General features: G+C 39.0%; 1 protein-coding gene across 1 annotated transcript in view; it reads right to left on the minus strand.

Annotated features, from left to right (window-relative positions):
• LOC104624929 (ankyrin repeat and KH domain-containing protein 1-like) overlaps positions 1-16,702 on the minus strand; it is a gene marked incomplete at its 5' end in the record, with an annotated part of 75,216 nt that overhangs the window by 19,705 nt on the left and 38,809 nt on the right. Inside the window, 11 exon segments of the mRNA XM_010292416.1 lie at positions 2,316-2,769; positions 3,111-3,285; positions 4,362-4,478; positions 4,786-4,881; positions 6,078-6,240; positions 6,922-7,097; positions 8,285-8,498; positions 9,264-9,406; positions 10,909-11,054; positions 11,900-12,011; positions 12,164-12,309. Coding sequence (XP_010290718.1) covers positions 2,316-2,769; positions 3,111-3,285; positions 4,362-4,478; positions 4,786-4,881; positions 6,078-6,240; positions 6,922-7,097; positions 8,285-8,498; positions 9,264-9,406; positions 10,909-11,054; positions 11,900-12,011; positions 12,164-12,309 — 1,942 coding nt within the window.

Raw genomic sequence — 16,702 nt, forward strand, 5'->3', positions numbered from 1 at the left:
ATCCATTTTATTCCACATTCTTTACAGCTCTTTATGTTCACTTGATGATCTCAAAAGGTCTTTTCCAACCTTAATGATTCTGTGATTCTGTGTGTTTTCTTGCAGACAAACTGTTTGTTTATACTACACTTTATACAAACTTCAGAGATATATCCACATATAAGTAACCCAAATGTACTGGTGATATGAAAAGCAACATCTAGACAATATGCCTTTTAAAATGGCAATATTTTCTCTCTTTACCTTAGTAAGTTCTAGCCCCACCTGCCCAAGGCATTTGGAAGTTCTATGGAGAACTTTACTTGTCCTCAGATAACTATAAGATTGAGGCAAAGAGAACAAGAAAATGCACATTAAAGAAAAGAATAAAGTCCATTGTGGAATACTGATTCCAGAGTAGACTTTAAAAAGCTTTCTTCTGCTTTGTCTGAAAATGTATAGGTATGTTTTCAGAAAAACATTGTTATGAAGTCTGAGTTTAAGTTTCAATTATAGTAGCCTTGTCATCAGTATGTCTGTGACTAAAGAGAAAAGGAATTCAGAAGAGCAAATTTAGAAATGATTTTCGGACAGTCTGCCTAGTGCAAGAGCCGAAGAGCACCTGTAGAAGTTAATAAAATATACTAGCCCCATTTTGATATTTATATACTGTCTTGTTTCTTAGGTGTATTTTATCTAACAGAAGCACCACATCTAACAAGGAGTCAGAAGCATGCATTTAGTCAGTCCTGCTGTAGTGAACTGCACAGGATTCCAAGGCTTTTGTTAGAAGACCTTGGATGAAAGGTCCAAGGCAGAAAAAATTTACATTCATAAAATAGAACACAGACAAAATCCAATTTCTAACATTCTTGTGGGTAATTCAAAACACACATCCCCCAACCACAAGGCCTGACAAATCCACTCATTCTGCACCTAACTTTAATCTAGGGGGCAAAAAAAAGAAAAAAGAAAATCACAACTCTCTTCCCACTCCCAGACAAGTACCTCAATTAGTCCTCTTGCTTGCTGCCCTTTTTGATCCCATAATGTTTGCGTTCTAATTGAGGCTGGGTTCTCAGGCAGCCAGGTGTTCTGTACATCAACCCCCATAACCTCTCCCCTCTCTTAATGCAGGAAAAGAAAAGAAAAAACTATGGAGGATCAGACTCATACTCACACTACATTATAAGTTAAAAAAAAAAAAAAAGCAAAGACTACAGATTCAGATGGGATCTAAGCTTTTTGATTTAGGCCAATGACACTGGTGTTATAAAAGCTATTAGCTTGTTCCCTGGCAACTGAGTGATCTTCCAAATCATTCATATCGCCCCTGTACATTCACAGAGTTCTTTTGACTCTCACCTCTGGCTCGACAAGGTTAAATCAAACTGGCCATCAACCTGGCAGGTGAAATGCTCAGAATCATCAACTTCTTCCCTCCTTAAAACAAAGAGATTGCAACCAAATGAGTTAATCATGAAATCATAAAGCAATTAAAAGGTAATGAAATGGGCAACAAAGCTGTTGAGAGGTCTGGAGACCAAGTCTTATGAGCAGCAGCTGAGGGAGCTAGGATTTTTAGTCTGGAGAAGAGGAAGTTGAGGTGAGACGTTATCACACTCTACAACCCCCTTTAGGTAGTTGTAGTGAGGTGGGTGTTGGTCTCTTCTCCCAAGTAACTAGCAACAGGACAAGAGGAGATGGCCTCAAGTTGTACCAGGGAAGGTTTAGATTAGGTATTAGGAAAAATTTCTTTACTGAGAGAGTGGTCAGGCATTGGAACAGGCTGCTCAGGGAAGTGGTGGATTCACCATCACTGGAGGTATTCTACACGTGTAGACATGGCACTTCAGGACATGGTTTAGTGGGCTTGATGGTGTTTGGGTTGATGGTTGGACTTGATCTTAGAGGTCCTCTCCAACCTTAATGATTCTATAATTCTGTCACTTCTGTAAATAGATTACAAATAAAACTGGCACTTCCTTTTTAAATTCCCAGCATATTCACTTTAAAATCTATTCTAATAAAGTTGACAATGCAACATGGATGTTTAAATAGTGCAGAGAGAAAACTGGCTGTTTTGCTAAAGCAGTATTAACAACTAGCCAGCAATGCAAAAAAAAAAAAAAAAAAAAAATCTTATCTTTACCATTTTAAGGAGGTTACATTCAACAAACTGAACAGTATTATTTAATAGCTATGCAAATAAAGCAAACTCAATCTCTCAAGACTTTGGGAATGTAGCAGCTGGTGTAAAGCTTAAGCTAAAGAAAATTTAAACTGGCATAGGTAAAATCCCATGAAACAACAGGGAAGGAATTTGGCAGCCTCACCTCGTTGGTGTTTTTGAAGCAGAGGTGCTAGTTTTTTCTTCCTGAGAGGGAATAAGCAATGAAGCATAGCGCCGCTCAGAGGAATTTGTATCCATTGTGAAGTTCAACTCTTGGCTTTTACCTCCACTGCTGCTTTCACTGTTGCAATCTGTGCTATCCAAGTTATCCGAATCACTATTCCCACTAGCACCACCACCTCTTGGCTCTCCATTTATTTTATTTTTATCTGCTTTTTGCTGTGCTAGAGATATATGCTGATCTGGCAAAATTATCTGCATATTCTGAGGAGTCTCTTTTGTTTTATTTTTCTTATTTTTTCTATTTGTGCTGGGGGTAGTCACTACGTTAGCTCTCTTCTTCCCAAAGGCATTTGTGAAAGTAGTTGAAGTTGCAGAAATTCCAATTGTAGTTGTAGTAGTTGCACTAGGAGGCTCTATAGGAACTTCTTGCTCCACTGAAAGAAAAACAGTTGATATACAATCAAAACCCACAAAATACAGAAATCAGTGCCCTAACTAAAGACACTGCAGCCAAAGTTATGTTCATTGCTGAGCTGTCAAGACTACTTGCATTGCATTCAGCTGTAAATTCTCCAGGGGGCGGGGGGAAGTGAACAAAGCAGTTTTGCCAGGACCTCTGACTGCAGAGGGAAGAACCAGGGCAGAAGCTATGCAACAATGCCACAGTACCAGAGAAGCCAGCTTTCAAACAGATTGCCTTATCTAGGATGGTTAAAAAAAAACAAAAGAGGACACCCTCACAACTACACTGTTCATAGAAACACTTGTTCTTTACCTTCATCATCATTTTCTTCATCATCATCATCTTCTTGCAGTTCCAGAGTTTCTTTAGGCTTGTTTTCTTCATCTTCTTCTTGTTTTCTTTTTTGTTCCTCTTTCTTCTTCTTTCTTTTTTCCTTTCTTTTCTCCCTTTTAGCTGCAAGAGCTTGTTTTCTGCTTTCCTCTCTTGACTATGTAGGAAAAAAGGATCCATATTTAAACATTTTTACACAGACTATATTATACTTATAATTCAGATCTTCCCTAGAAATCTGGGGGCAGGGAGAAAGGAGAAAGCATAAAGAACTCGAATGACACTGTCACATACTGAATACGCGGAAACTGGGCAGACTTTATGGAGCAACAGGACTAATTGGTCCCAAAACTTGTAAGGAATGACAACAAAATAACAACCAAAACAAATGTCTTAAAAAAATACAATTTTACTGGGAAATGAGCAAAATCTCTCATCATCTCAGTCCTTTCTCAAAAAACATTTAATAATGTCATTAATATTTTTACAGCAATGTTCACATCTTTGACTCAAAAAGATCTCCCAGAGTGTTTTGCAGAAAACACTATCATTTTATCAACTTTTTTTTTAAATATATGGAATCAGTCAAATCAACTATGCTATACTGTAGCTTTACACAGCAACTGGTAAATGTTTATCAAGTCAGCAACCTGGAAAATTTAATAAACTAATACAGAACTTGTTCATCAAAAATTGTAAGAGCCTCCATTAAGAGAGCCCACCAAAGAGTGCTTAAGAAGTCTGCATGACCCTGGGACACTTCAGAGTACTCTCAGTGAGGGAGAAGTTGATTTTCCCCACTATCTGCTCAACATATAGCTCATCGGGCAGCTTGTAGGCTCTCCTTTGTAGCACTGAGTAGAACTCCATAAAATGCTTATGGACTACGTCTTACACAATATATAACTTACCATGTATCACATCATCAAGATGGAAGACCTCCCTTATGCATACATTGTCTGCACTGAAGTAATGCAAAAGAACTGCTACCTAAGGTAACTATTGCCAAGTCCAAGCTTTCCTAAAAACGACAACAGAGTGGCTGAAGCAGAAGTCAGTTCTCATTTGCCACCCTCAGAATACTCTTCACTTTTTGTCTATTAGAGGAAGGAAAGCACATACAGTCACAGCATGAAGACCTACTGCCCCAAGAAGCACCAACAGGAAATACAGCCTGAAGTATTGATCAATAGTTCAAACAGTTATGCTCCATGACAGCAATTCTTTACTCACTTTTTCCAGGTCTAGCTCCTTCAGCAATATGGTTGCATTCTTATTTGCTTCTGCAGCCTGCTGGTCTTTAGCTTTCACAATCGTCTCCACACACTGGTGACACTTTTTCAGCAGGTCCTGGAAAACAAACTTGTCTTACCACCTCCATAGTAAACTAAAATCCAGGAGTGAGGCTTGCTCTACAAACATGATATTAGCTTCCCTGTATTCATAAATGTACAAACTACTTCAACAGAATAGGACTCTAAACATTGATTTTTTAAATTTTTTTTTAAGTTCTGTGTTAAAAAGGAGACATGCACAAGCCTCCAAATCAAACATACATGAGCAAACACGTACATTCAGCTTTTGAATATGTAAGAACTTCTTACGTATATTTTTGCTGTAAATAAAGGACAGGGTCTTTTCCCAAAGTTAAACTCACCTTGTCAGTTATCGTCGCTATGTATCGCATGCATTCAATGTCTGAAGGAAACTGGTTAACTTCTTTCACCAGGAACTGAACTACTTTCACATGCCCCTAGAACAGCAATGAAAATTCTAATCTATTGTATATAATTGTCAATGTTTGTCATCAAATACAAGTTTGATATCTCTTAGTCCAAAGCAAAAGACTAAAAATAAGCAAGAGCATTTCTGGTAAGCTGCTGTTTGGGAAGCAAGGTAGTTACTGTTTGCTCAGTGTTGACAGCATGTCTGCTGTTCTACAGCACGATGGCAAAGACAAGCTGTCCCACAAGTAATTTTTTATTTTAAAATACAAGGACCAAACCAGGCCCAAGGGCAGAGGTAGCTGCTTGTGTTTTAGTAACAGCCAAGACAACCCTCTTTAGACCCCACATGTCACCCCAACCCACTCTCTCACCACTCATGCCATGGAGCTAACTTAGATTGTTCAATTACAAGTTAAGTCTGATCTGGCAACTGAGTCACCTGAGTATTACCCTAGCAAACACATTCCTCTGCTGCTGGATGCACTCCTTGATGGGGTACACTGTGCAACCACACAGAAAGTATCCAATCGTTGCCTCTGAAGTTCTTTGAAAGCAATGGAGGGACAGAACTGGCATGCCCAGTACTGCTGTTTGTCAAAAAAGCTGTACACTTAGGTGTCTTCCTATCCAAAGATTCTATGATTCTATGATTTTGTTAAAGGCAAAACAGCTACGGTTAATAAATTCCTCTGCTACAGCTATGCTCCTTGCATCCAACAGCATAACTGATGAAACCATCACAAAGCAATGTTCTTCCTGCCAAGAAGAAAAGGCAGTGACAAAAGAGCTGACTACACAAAGTGTCCCATTCAACAACAAATTAAGAACAGAACAGGAGAAGCACAAAGGAATCAGGACAGCTTATTACAGACTGGTATTTTGTTCATCTCAAAAGCAGGACTGAAACAAGCAGTATGATCTGCAGAAATTGAGGGGACCACGGTAATCTCAAGACAGTGAAATCTCAAACAGTGAAAATTTTTAGACAGTGTATAACTGGAAATAAAAAGTTAACATGGTTTATGGAACAAAGTTTTTAACCTCTCAAAAATTAGATCTGTGTGAAGTACACGGAGTATGATTAAAGCAGGCATTTTATCAAAATAGCATTTGCTGTGTTATATTTGATTCTTCCAAACCCAAGCATTCAGATTTAAGACCAAATGAGAAACTGTTTTGAAAACATTTAGCACTGAAACATAAAATTAAGTTGGTGTCCTACCTTGCGAAACGCTGACATAAGAGGTGTAATTTTCCGATTATCTGCAGCATCCACATCTGCTCCTGCTTGTACAAGCAACTGAACCACATCATAGTGGCCACCATTAGCTGCCAACCAGAGAGGTGTGTTTCCTTTCTTGTTACGAACATCAATGTGTGCTCCTCTAAAAAAAGTACAAGTGTGATGGAGTGAAACAAGGTATGAGTAAAGGTGGAAGTCAGGTAGTAAGATCATGGAAGATCAGAGTACAATTGGATCTATAACTTTAATACTGAAATCTAAGGGCTATATATAGAAATTCTGTCCCTGAAATCTGTTGTTTTAAGTTGCAATGTAGCAACAGAGAGATTATTTAAACTTCCCTTACAGAAACGAACACTCACCTAATTACATTAGGTGCCTACTGCACCACAGCTATGCAACCAGCAACCACGGGTCCTTTAAATTATCACTAACGTGGTGACCATCCACAGGACAAAGCTGTCCCTTGAGATTTTTTGCAACGCATAGGGTTATGCTTGAAGAGCTCAAGAGCTACTTCCAGGCTTTGCCCCCCCAAGTGAGAGCAGGGAAATGCTCAAGTGGGAATTGCTGGATTAATACACAGACAGCAGAGCTGCCAAGCCAGACACGGTTTGCTTGCCTCTGGTCCCAGCTGCCTGCTTTGCTTAATTAACACTGGAGTAGCAGGATACTCCAGGATAACACTGGAGAGTAGGGAACAGATGCAACATCCTACTTCCATAGCTTCCCATTCTCTTTGCTCTTAGATGCACGAGGCAATGTAAACAAGGGCACCCTTGCCACACAACAAATGTGCCACTAATGAGAGGAAATAATTTACCGATTAATCAGGAGTTCACAGAACTTATAGTGACCCTTATCTGCTGCAATTGTTAAAGCTGTATCTCTTGAGGAAGGCACAGGTGGAGCATTAACATCTGCTCCTTTATCAAGGAGAACCCTTCCAACCTCTGCATATCCTCCTGAAGCCGCTTCCATCAGAGGTGTGAGACCCGTCTGTGCAAAAAGAATGAGTTACATAGTGTGAAGTTTGTACAATATACTTTCGATAAGACATAAGTGATTTCTACACAGGGAAATCATTTTGTTTTGGTGTGTTTTTTTTTTTTTTATTTAGCTGCTTATATTTAGTTTAGGCAGTTTCTTCCTCAAAAAAACCAAACCAAACCAAACCAAACACAAGCCAAACAAAACCCAAAACAAAAATCAAAAAACAAATACTCTTTGGCTTTGAGTTATACAAACCCAGGAAAAAACTGCTGACTAAGTTCCACCAGATATCTGTCTCAACTGCAAAAACAAAGTTTACAACAGATCTCTAAAACAGAGGTTAGAACAGATCCAAATAAAGACACATGTGTTTCTATGAAAATGCTCAGAAACTGGCTTTATAGTTTTTCTGTAGCCTCCCTTAGCACTGAGACTGATCTAGGCCCAACTTAGCTGCCAGGCTAGACTGTTAAATAAACTTACACCAGCTGCTAACATGCCCAACTGACCATTTGAGAGCTGGCTTTTATCCATATCCCCTTTTCTCCAGCCACAGTCATTCCAGAAGCAGGCGGGGTAGACAGACACAGCAATTATTTCAGCAGCCTTAGGAGTTACCAAAAATTCCTTTGTGCTGGGGAAATCAGTCTGGCTGTCTACACAAGCTTTAAGCTTGCTTTATGGCAGGAGACACAAAGATGTCCCAGAGTACCAAAGGATGGGACCTGTGGAGCATTTCAGAGGCACAGAAAGTCACAGTACTGAAGCCACGTGTTCTACAGCAACGTAAAAGCTTTACAAATTTTGATTGCACGACTTCTGTTGTAGATAAGAAATCTGTTCTATATGAGAAATCGCTATAAGCAACACTGTTCCCTTCCTGCCTAGACTTCACTCATATATAAAAAGCTATCTGTTCTGTTAGCGAGTATCACGTTAAGTTTCTCAGTACTACAGAACAACAGTCAATCTAAGTTTCATTATGAATGCAGAAAGACCAGTCAGCTTTCCCTAATGCAAAAAATTGATCAATGCCTTATTTTTTTAAAAAAAACAAACTTAATTCAGAATATTTAATAAGTCCTCTGAGCCTAGAGAGGCTCAAAGTAACAGGAAAATTTGAAGAAACTCAATGACTGAGAGAAATAACCTGTCAGAAGTAAGTCATAAGGAAAGGCGATTCACACACTTACCTTTGCCCTGTGCTCAACATTGGCCTTCCTGTCCAAAAGCAAACTGACCACTTCTGCTCGACCTTGGAAACAAGCCAGGGTGAGGGCTGTATTCCGGTTGGTCTCAATTTGGGCATTAATATCAGAACCCATATCAAGCAACAGTTTCACGGCAGGTACATGGCCATTCATAGCAGCCAGCATCAGAGGAGAAATACCTAGCTTGCTCCCGGTCCTAAAGGGAAAAAAACAAACTGCAGTTCCCAAAATGGAAGGAATGCTCTGGGAAATGTAAGTGTATCTAACAGGAACAAAAATGTTTTGTTGTAAGCCAGAAAGGAACAAATAACAAATATAAACACTGACTTAAAATACTAGCATTTTTTAATTGATTAGGAGAAACCATCAGAGTAACTACAGGCAATAGGCAATTGCAATTTATAAACAAGGAGAAAACATTTCAGCTTTTAGACATTTGGGTATCTGAAGCACGCATAAGCCTTAACTTACATATACTAAAAATCAAGGCTGCATCTGATTCATTCAGAAAAAAACATGCTTCTAAGCACAGCTGCAGTTTTAACTTTGTTTAGTGATAGAACATATGTAAGTTTTCTTAAAATGAATAAAAAGGAGGCTGTCTTACTGAAAAAGACAACTTCAAACAAACACACAGAGCTGCCCTGAGTGATTTAGCTGGTTCCTTTACCTGGTTCTATTGGAATTAGTTTGACTTCTAGATCTCAAAATGGTGGAAAAGGGAAAGGGAAGGAATACGTTTGCAAACTATAATAATCCCTTAAAACTTATGTATAGGGAGATGAAGTTTTTGATAGTTAAAGGCAATTTAAAAGCACTAAGGTAACATGAACATAAAGGATAACATCAGTGTAGAAAGGCTGCAAGGAGGTCTGAAAGCACTAGATTCCAACCTATGCCTCAGTATGTAGCAAACAGTGGAGTGTCTGTGCTACATTGCAGTTCATCTGGTGTACATTACCTTGAATTAATTTCTGCCCCAGCGTTGAGAAGAATCTTGATGATATTAACATAGCCACCAGATGCAGCAAGGCTTAATGGCGTATAATCAGACACGTTCCTATGTTCTTTGTTTGCTCCCCGAGCCAACAGCAAATCAACAACCTGAAAAGATAGCATGCGTATTAAAAGACATACGGTATTATCCAGGAAGTGAAAGGATGTTATCACATGTTCAAACCTTCCAGTATGCTACCAGTTTCCACTGTCGATAGATAAGATTCTACAGGAAAACCCCTATCCTCTTTTGCTTTACTTTTACATATGTGCTGTACAGACTTAGCAACTGATTAATACATCAGCTAATCTGCGTGGGCTGTAGCAGCGCAGCACTTTTCTTCCAGAAAGAGTATTTTACCTAATCAAAATGTAAGGCTTTAAAGTGAAGCTCCTCCTGTGAACCTTAGGTTTGCAAACATAGGATCTATCCCACTTCCATAATGTCTCACACAGTTTGAGCACCTCTTTCAGAAACTCCCACAAATTTAATTCAAATGACACTTGAGCCAACTTTGACCATCTGTATTATACGGTCTTTCCAACAAAACACATAGTAAAAATCAGACCAGCTGATATTAGTGGAACAAGCATGAGGAAGGACTTCTCTCTCAGAAGTTGCTGAAGAAAAATAAAAGGGGGAAAAAATTAAAACATTTCTGGTGATGTACTGCACTTTAGTGGGCCTCATGTTACCACTAACATAGGCTAGGTGATTCTTCAAATAAGCCAGAAAAAAGGCTGCCTCAGAAGTTGCTAAGCCAGAAATATAAGATTATTATAAATTATAAATTAAATTATCCTCTGGCATAAGGAAAAAAAATAAAGAGGAAGAACAAAAGACAATTAGTTCAATAAGTAATTCTATTACAGGCCACACTGATCTCTCCTGTTATTTGTGAGTAGCACTTTTACTGTTGAAGACCTGCAATTAAGAAGTCAAACTGGAAACTTCCCAATTTTGGCTAACTGTTTTAATTCTTTCAAGTTCCAAAACCTACTACTCCTGTATCTGGCACAGAGCCCTTTACCATCTCCATGCCATCTCCAAAGACTAATGTAGGAAGACCATGACTAAAGTAGGAAGGATTTAACAAACCTTTTTTTGGACAAAAAAAAAAAAAAAGGCACTGATTGAAAACTGAAACATCCTTAAAAGACTAGTATAATGTGCCCTGCATTGCAACTACACTTATCAGGCCTGCACATCGCCACTAAAACCATGTACTGACAAGACTCCAATTCCTGTCCTTGTGTGCCTGCACTGGCTCTTTTAGTTTTGAGGGTGGAGAGGATGCATAAGGGAAGTGTTCAGTGAATAAAGTTATTCATTAAACATCTCCACCTCCCTGACAAAAGTATTTATCTTGCAAGGATGCATCAACAGAAGAATGACCAGAAGTTATAACAACCATTAGCTAACAAAACTGGGACAGAAAAGGGAGAAAACAATAAATTCCCTTTCCTCTTGGAAGAAGAAAAAGACTTAAATTAGCTACACTTATACAGGTTAAAAGCCTCCCAGAAAAAGGATGATTTATTACACCATCAACAAAAAAACACCGTATAAAAAAACAATTCAAACCCAATGAGGACAAATGTGTCTGTACCTCTTGGCGTCCACCGGAGCATGCCAACGAAAGCGGAGTATCCTTTGTGCGCTCAGACTGTGCTTCTATATCCCCACCTTTGTCTAGAAGAATTTCCACTACACCAACATGTCCAGCAGTTGCAGCCAGAATCAAAGGCGTAAAACCTAGCAACAACAGATCATATTAAAAGTAACCTTGAGAATCTCAAAAGTATTACTAAGGAACAGAAATACACAAAAGGGTTAATTCACAATGACTTCTATCAATCAGGCATGTCTTGCTTAGACTGGGGGTTTCCTGGTACAGGCCACAATCTCAGACCCTTTCCTCTTCTGACCCTGACATATCTAGGCTCTGATTCCAGCCAAATATTATTAAAGGCTCTTCAAAACAAATCTAAACATTACTATGCACTCATCAGTTTTGATTAAGTTCCAACCCACTCATCTCTTTAAAGAAGTCACAGCTTTCCACTTAATTCCTGGTTAATAAAGCTCCCACAATTGAACACATCTACACTGAGCATGCTGCTTATTTCCAGTGATCAATGTGAGTTCCAAGGAGAGAGGCATGGTGGTTTTGTTCTCTCAGCTCTAAAAGATTTGAGATTTTGCTGAACTCTGTTATTGGTAACAACATGATACACAACCTGACAACTACTGCCCATTAGCTTTGTCAGCCAAGATTTGACATTTACCCCCATTAGCCGCTGTATCTAGTATGCTAAGGTCTTTTGTAGAGGGTGAATCATAAAGACAAAAGTGCTTCACAGTTTGCAAATCTGCTTAAGATACCACTCAGACACATTTCTTTTCAAAAATACAGATAGAAAGGCATGCAATGTCACTGGCTTTATATGGCGAATATTTCTACATGAAGTGCAAGAATGAAATTCTATGTTTCTGCAAGCTTTGGTAACTTTCTGAAGCAAAGAATCCCAAATCCCAATTTGAAATTTGCTGTTTCAAACTGTAATTCATGGTCAAACTGTTTTACTAGTTTAGCTTACCCTTCTTGTCTCTGTGTTCAATATTGGCACCACGTGCTATCAGTACAGATACAAGTTCTTCATGACCTCCCGCACACGCAAGAGTCAGAGCAGTGTCATGATTACTTTCAGTCTTCACAGTTGGGAAGAAAAAGCAGCAGATATTCAGAAATTAAAAATACTTTAAGAGAACGTTAACATTTTTAAGACAGTACTAGATTAAATTTTTTCCTTTTAGAACTTATCAGAAAGCAAATCCACTCAAAACCAATTGCAATTACTCACATGTGCATCGATGTCAACTGAAGGATACATAGGGAGCACCGACTGCGAGGGCACATTGGTCGATGCCTGCGAACAAGGCTCAGGTGTAGGGGATTCGGTAGTGTGCAAGGAGCTGGTGGAGCCACTGGGTACTCTGCTATTCACAGCTGAAAAGTAACACCGTGTTATTAATCCACCTTTAGGAATGCTACATTTTCTATGAAAAATATTTAGTCCCATAAAACTGCAACAGTCTAATATCGAAACAGTAATGGGGGGAGACAAATTAAGTGTTCCTGAAAACAAATGAGTTGGTGTCTTGCATAAAGAAGCTTTCCAACAGTGTAAGTATCACCTCCAAACTGTGTTAAGTTAGAAAATAATTTTATGAATTAGTATGTATGTATTATGAATTATGAATATTATTAGTTATCCTTTTCAAATTGTAACTTTCACTGTTAAGAGTTCAATCATATGTCTAAGCAGGCAAACAATTTATCACTAACACACAAACCTAATGGTCAGATATACAGTGTCATTCTGGAATTCAAAAGTTTTTCACATGAAGGTTAGTGCACACCTAGTCTCCAGAGAAGGTTTTCAAAGCAAGATGACTGACAGCAACTTAACACTTACAGAATCAAGTCTCAGACATAAAACAACCCAGGAAGGGTGGAAAAGCAGCAGACAGGAAGGGGCAGTCAACAAAAATGAGAAAGCTGAAAACTGTCTGTGCTCCCTGAAATTTATTCTGATTGATCCACAGCCTGTAAAAGATTTCATCCTGAAGATCTAATGCAGCTCAGGGACACAAGGAATGCAAATTTATCTTTTTTTTAAAAAATATATTAAAAAATTGATAACTGAGAATCAGATTTTATTCAACTAGTTTTAAATGAAGCTTTACCAGAACAAGCAGAGAAATATCCCTGCACGTATATATCACGGGGCCAAGACCTCTGCCTGCCTTTGTAACCAAATGAGAGTCTGAAGGGAGCCCAAACGAATCTAAGGCTCAACGGGGATTACTTGGTAGGAAGGTCTAACAAACCTATGCACTAACTATGAGTGCACTTTTAACTATAGTAAGCCGTGCTAATATAGCAGCTGGATTTGACAAGTACTGTCACTGCTGGATTGCCAAACTTCTATACTGTGCAGACTTATTATATGGAATATCTGGTTAACTTTAATTATTCCAAAACACAAAGTATTTTGTAGTATTCCTGGAACAAGCAACTGATGGAAACAAACAACTGAAGGTAAGAAATATGCAGCAGCATTTTGTTTTTTTTCCAAGTGGTTGAAGTAATAAGGGAAGATGAAGGATGAACTCAAACCTGCGTATAACTGAGAGAAATTTTTACAAACCTCTCCCAGCTCAACTTTTCTGATTCCATTGACAAATTACATACCAGCAATTACTCACAGGGAAACGGTGCAGATGGAAGAGTCTTAGAAAAATCCTCAACACACCCACTTTTACCCCTAACTCAGCCTACAGGGCTGCATATGCATGACAAAGGAAACAGACTGGAGCAAATTTAGATTGGGTGACTTCAGTTGTGTTCTGGAAACATGGTGGGGGGTGCACGTCACTGAAATTTTGGGAAGTGACAGTTTTCAGTTCTATTTTTTAAGTAAAGCATTCTCCTTGGCACATAGGCAAAAAACATCATTAACATTTGGGTACCACATTGCAGCAACGAAATATTGTATCTGAATTCAGAGTTGACTTTTGCTTCACATCACAACCTTCACAAGCAAACCAGGTTTGTACTAAAAGTTTCACATATAAAAGCTCCCACACTTCATCTGCTTACTATGGATCATTTACAGCAGCAGATGAGCATTCATTAATGCAATACAATTGCTTCCTTGCCTAATGCACTGAAATGCAAGATACTAATTGGATTTCTAAAGATTATTCCTTCCAAAATATAAGACACCAAATCACCCTGTTAACGACTTATGTTAAATCAAACTGGTCCTTCCTCATGAAAGACACTGTCTCAATGCTTTCAGATCTTGCAAATATTGATGTATCTAAAAAACACGTGCATATGCTGTACATACAAATCAGAGGTGCACAGAGGAACTCCAACTGAGCCAGTTTAAGGGTCTTTAAAGCAATATATTCAGTGTCGCTGTTACAGGTTCCACAAATTCTCTGCATTTCACAACCATGACTGAAAATGTCCAAGTATTTCTTGCATACTTTAGATTTTCATCATGCGCTTGAAACATATGAGTGTGTGTTAAGTGCTTCACATGTACAGTAACACCACCAAACATGAGCGAGAACACCAAAGGCAGCAGAAATGCAGATAAACCCTGTATTGATACCCCAAACTCTTGTTTAGAATAAAAATCTAACAACAAATACTCCTACAACACCCACTTATTAATCATCCCCTCTATAACCAACAAGTTTACAAAAAAAGCCCTGCAGGACTTCTTAAAGTGTAATTTTCTATTTCCTTGGTATGGCTAGCAAGCTGGCCCAATAGAGCATCATCATAATTTGTGCTCTATGGAGCAAAACGTGTCTGAAAACTTCTATCTCCAGTTTCACGGGGCTGATTTAGCTCAGCCTAAGTTACACAACAACGTATACAGTTTTAACTCAAAGATGACATTGCAACAATGGTTCCAACATCCCTTCGCATACATTTGTATGAAATTGGAGTTAACTTGTATTTCCCCAATCCCATCCAGTGAGATGAGGTCACCCTACTGATGGGACACAATGGGAGAGCCACCTCTCTGCTTCTGCTACCAGGAGGAGCCTGGCAGTGCCCTCAAGGACGGCTTCATCTGCCTAACACCAGCCCCAGGGAAGTTGAGGTCACCTTGCTGATCACTAAGTCTTTAGCAGGTCATACGCACAGCACCAGAAGCTAATGTGCAAGTGTCCCCAAGGACTAATACCACCCATACCCACTCCAGACTTTCATCTCAGTAATTGGCATTAACGCTGGAATTCAAGTCCACTGCAGTGGAGAACAGGACTGGCACTGCCTGTGACTCCAAGGGGAAAGGTTAGCTCCACGGCATAAAACCAGACATGGGGGACGATCACCTTCAGCATCTCTATGCTGCGCCACACGATTTTAACAGACTAGAAAAATGTACAGCTTCCACCCTCTGAGAAAACAAGTGGGAAACTTTCCAACATGCAGATTGCTTCCTACTGAACAGGCAGTTTGTCTTTTCACCAGGAAGGGTACCAATAAACACACCGATAGCCAGGCATTGATTTAAAAAAAACCAAAACCAAACAAAAACCACCCAGTTTTCACAATGTGTACCTCAGATCTTTATAAAATACCTATTTTGTGACATAGGTTTTGGATGTTTCCATAGACTTCAATATTCAGAAGACCTGTATTAAAAAAAAAAATTATTCTACACATGACAAAATCCAGGTTCCCCACATTTTAAGAAGGGCTTGCAACTTTCCAAAGGGACTTTCTTTGAATCAGTGTGAAGTCAAAAACAGGTCTCCAAAGACATGGATGACTGTTTTCCAAAGTTATAAAAAAAAAATCACAGGAAACATGAGTAAAACAAAAGGAAGCAAGAACTTGGTATTCTAAGTACACCTCTGCAGGCATTGGCAGAACCTTGAGCAAGCAGCTCTGGATGAGATTGCTGTAGACTGAAACTGCATCCACCTAACCGTTGTCATGCCATAAGCATCGACATTCATGAATACTGGACTTGGATTTCAGTTCCCCTTTCCTCAAAGGAACTGAGATGTTCAGGATAGAGAAAACAATCCTTTTTCATGACTGAGACATCTTTCAGCCTGTTCACGCAGCTTCTCAGAAACATGTCACTGCACAGAGGCTTTTGCATACTGGTAATTGTGTCTTGTTTTATGAGTCACCATTTCTCACTCTGGATTATCCTAGTAGCCAGTTTTAATCCAAAGAGCAATCCTGAATATGGTAACCCAGATGTCACCTTCCAAATCACTACCTTAAAATATCACAATTCTGTATAACCGACCACAACCAGAATTTCAGAACCAAGTAACAGTTAATAAAGTTTCTCAAACACACCTGGAATTTTGGTATACAAATGAGAGCTCGCAGTGGGAGAGTCAGACAGAAGCACACACAGATGCCACCACTTGACTAAAAATACCAGCTGAGTAGAGGAAACAGGAATAAAAATATTCCAACTAGAGACAAAACCTAGCAACGAAGTTCCTCATCTTGAATTTTGCAAAACGGCAAAAGTGCCTCAATTCAGATACTAACAACTAAGAAAGCTACTATGGTAAATGCATAATGTGAAGTGACATGAAACTCCAACTATCCAAGACAAGATGCTTCAAGAACCAAATGTGTACCGAGTAATGAAAACTAGATCCAAAACGTCCTCTTCTACGGGAAGATGTGATCCAGAATAGTTTATTGCTTTCCCACTCTAAACTGCATAACAGCTGTATCTCTTTTGTAAATCCAATTAAAATTTTGACTGCAATAAAGACAGGATTAGTTGCAAGATTTTTGCTTCAGCACACCTAAATAAACTCCGTTACAACCAAAA

The sequence above is a fragment of the Phaethon lepturus genome, unplaced genomic scaffold (genome assembly GCF_000687285.1).
Source record: "Phaethon lepturus isolate BGI_N335 unplaced genomic scaffold, ASM68728v1 scaffold41158, whole genome shotgun sequence".
In the NCBI taxonomy this organism is placed as follows: Eukaryota; Metazoa; Chordata; class Aves; order Phaethontiformes; family Phaethontidae; genus Phaethon; species Phaethon lepturus.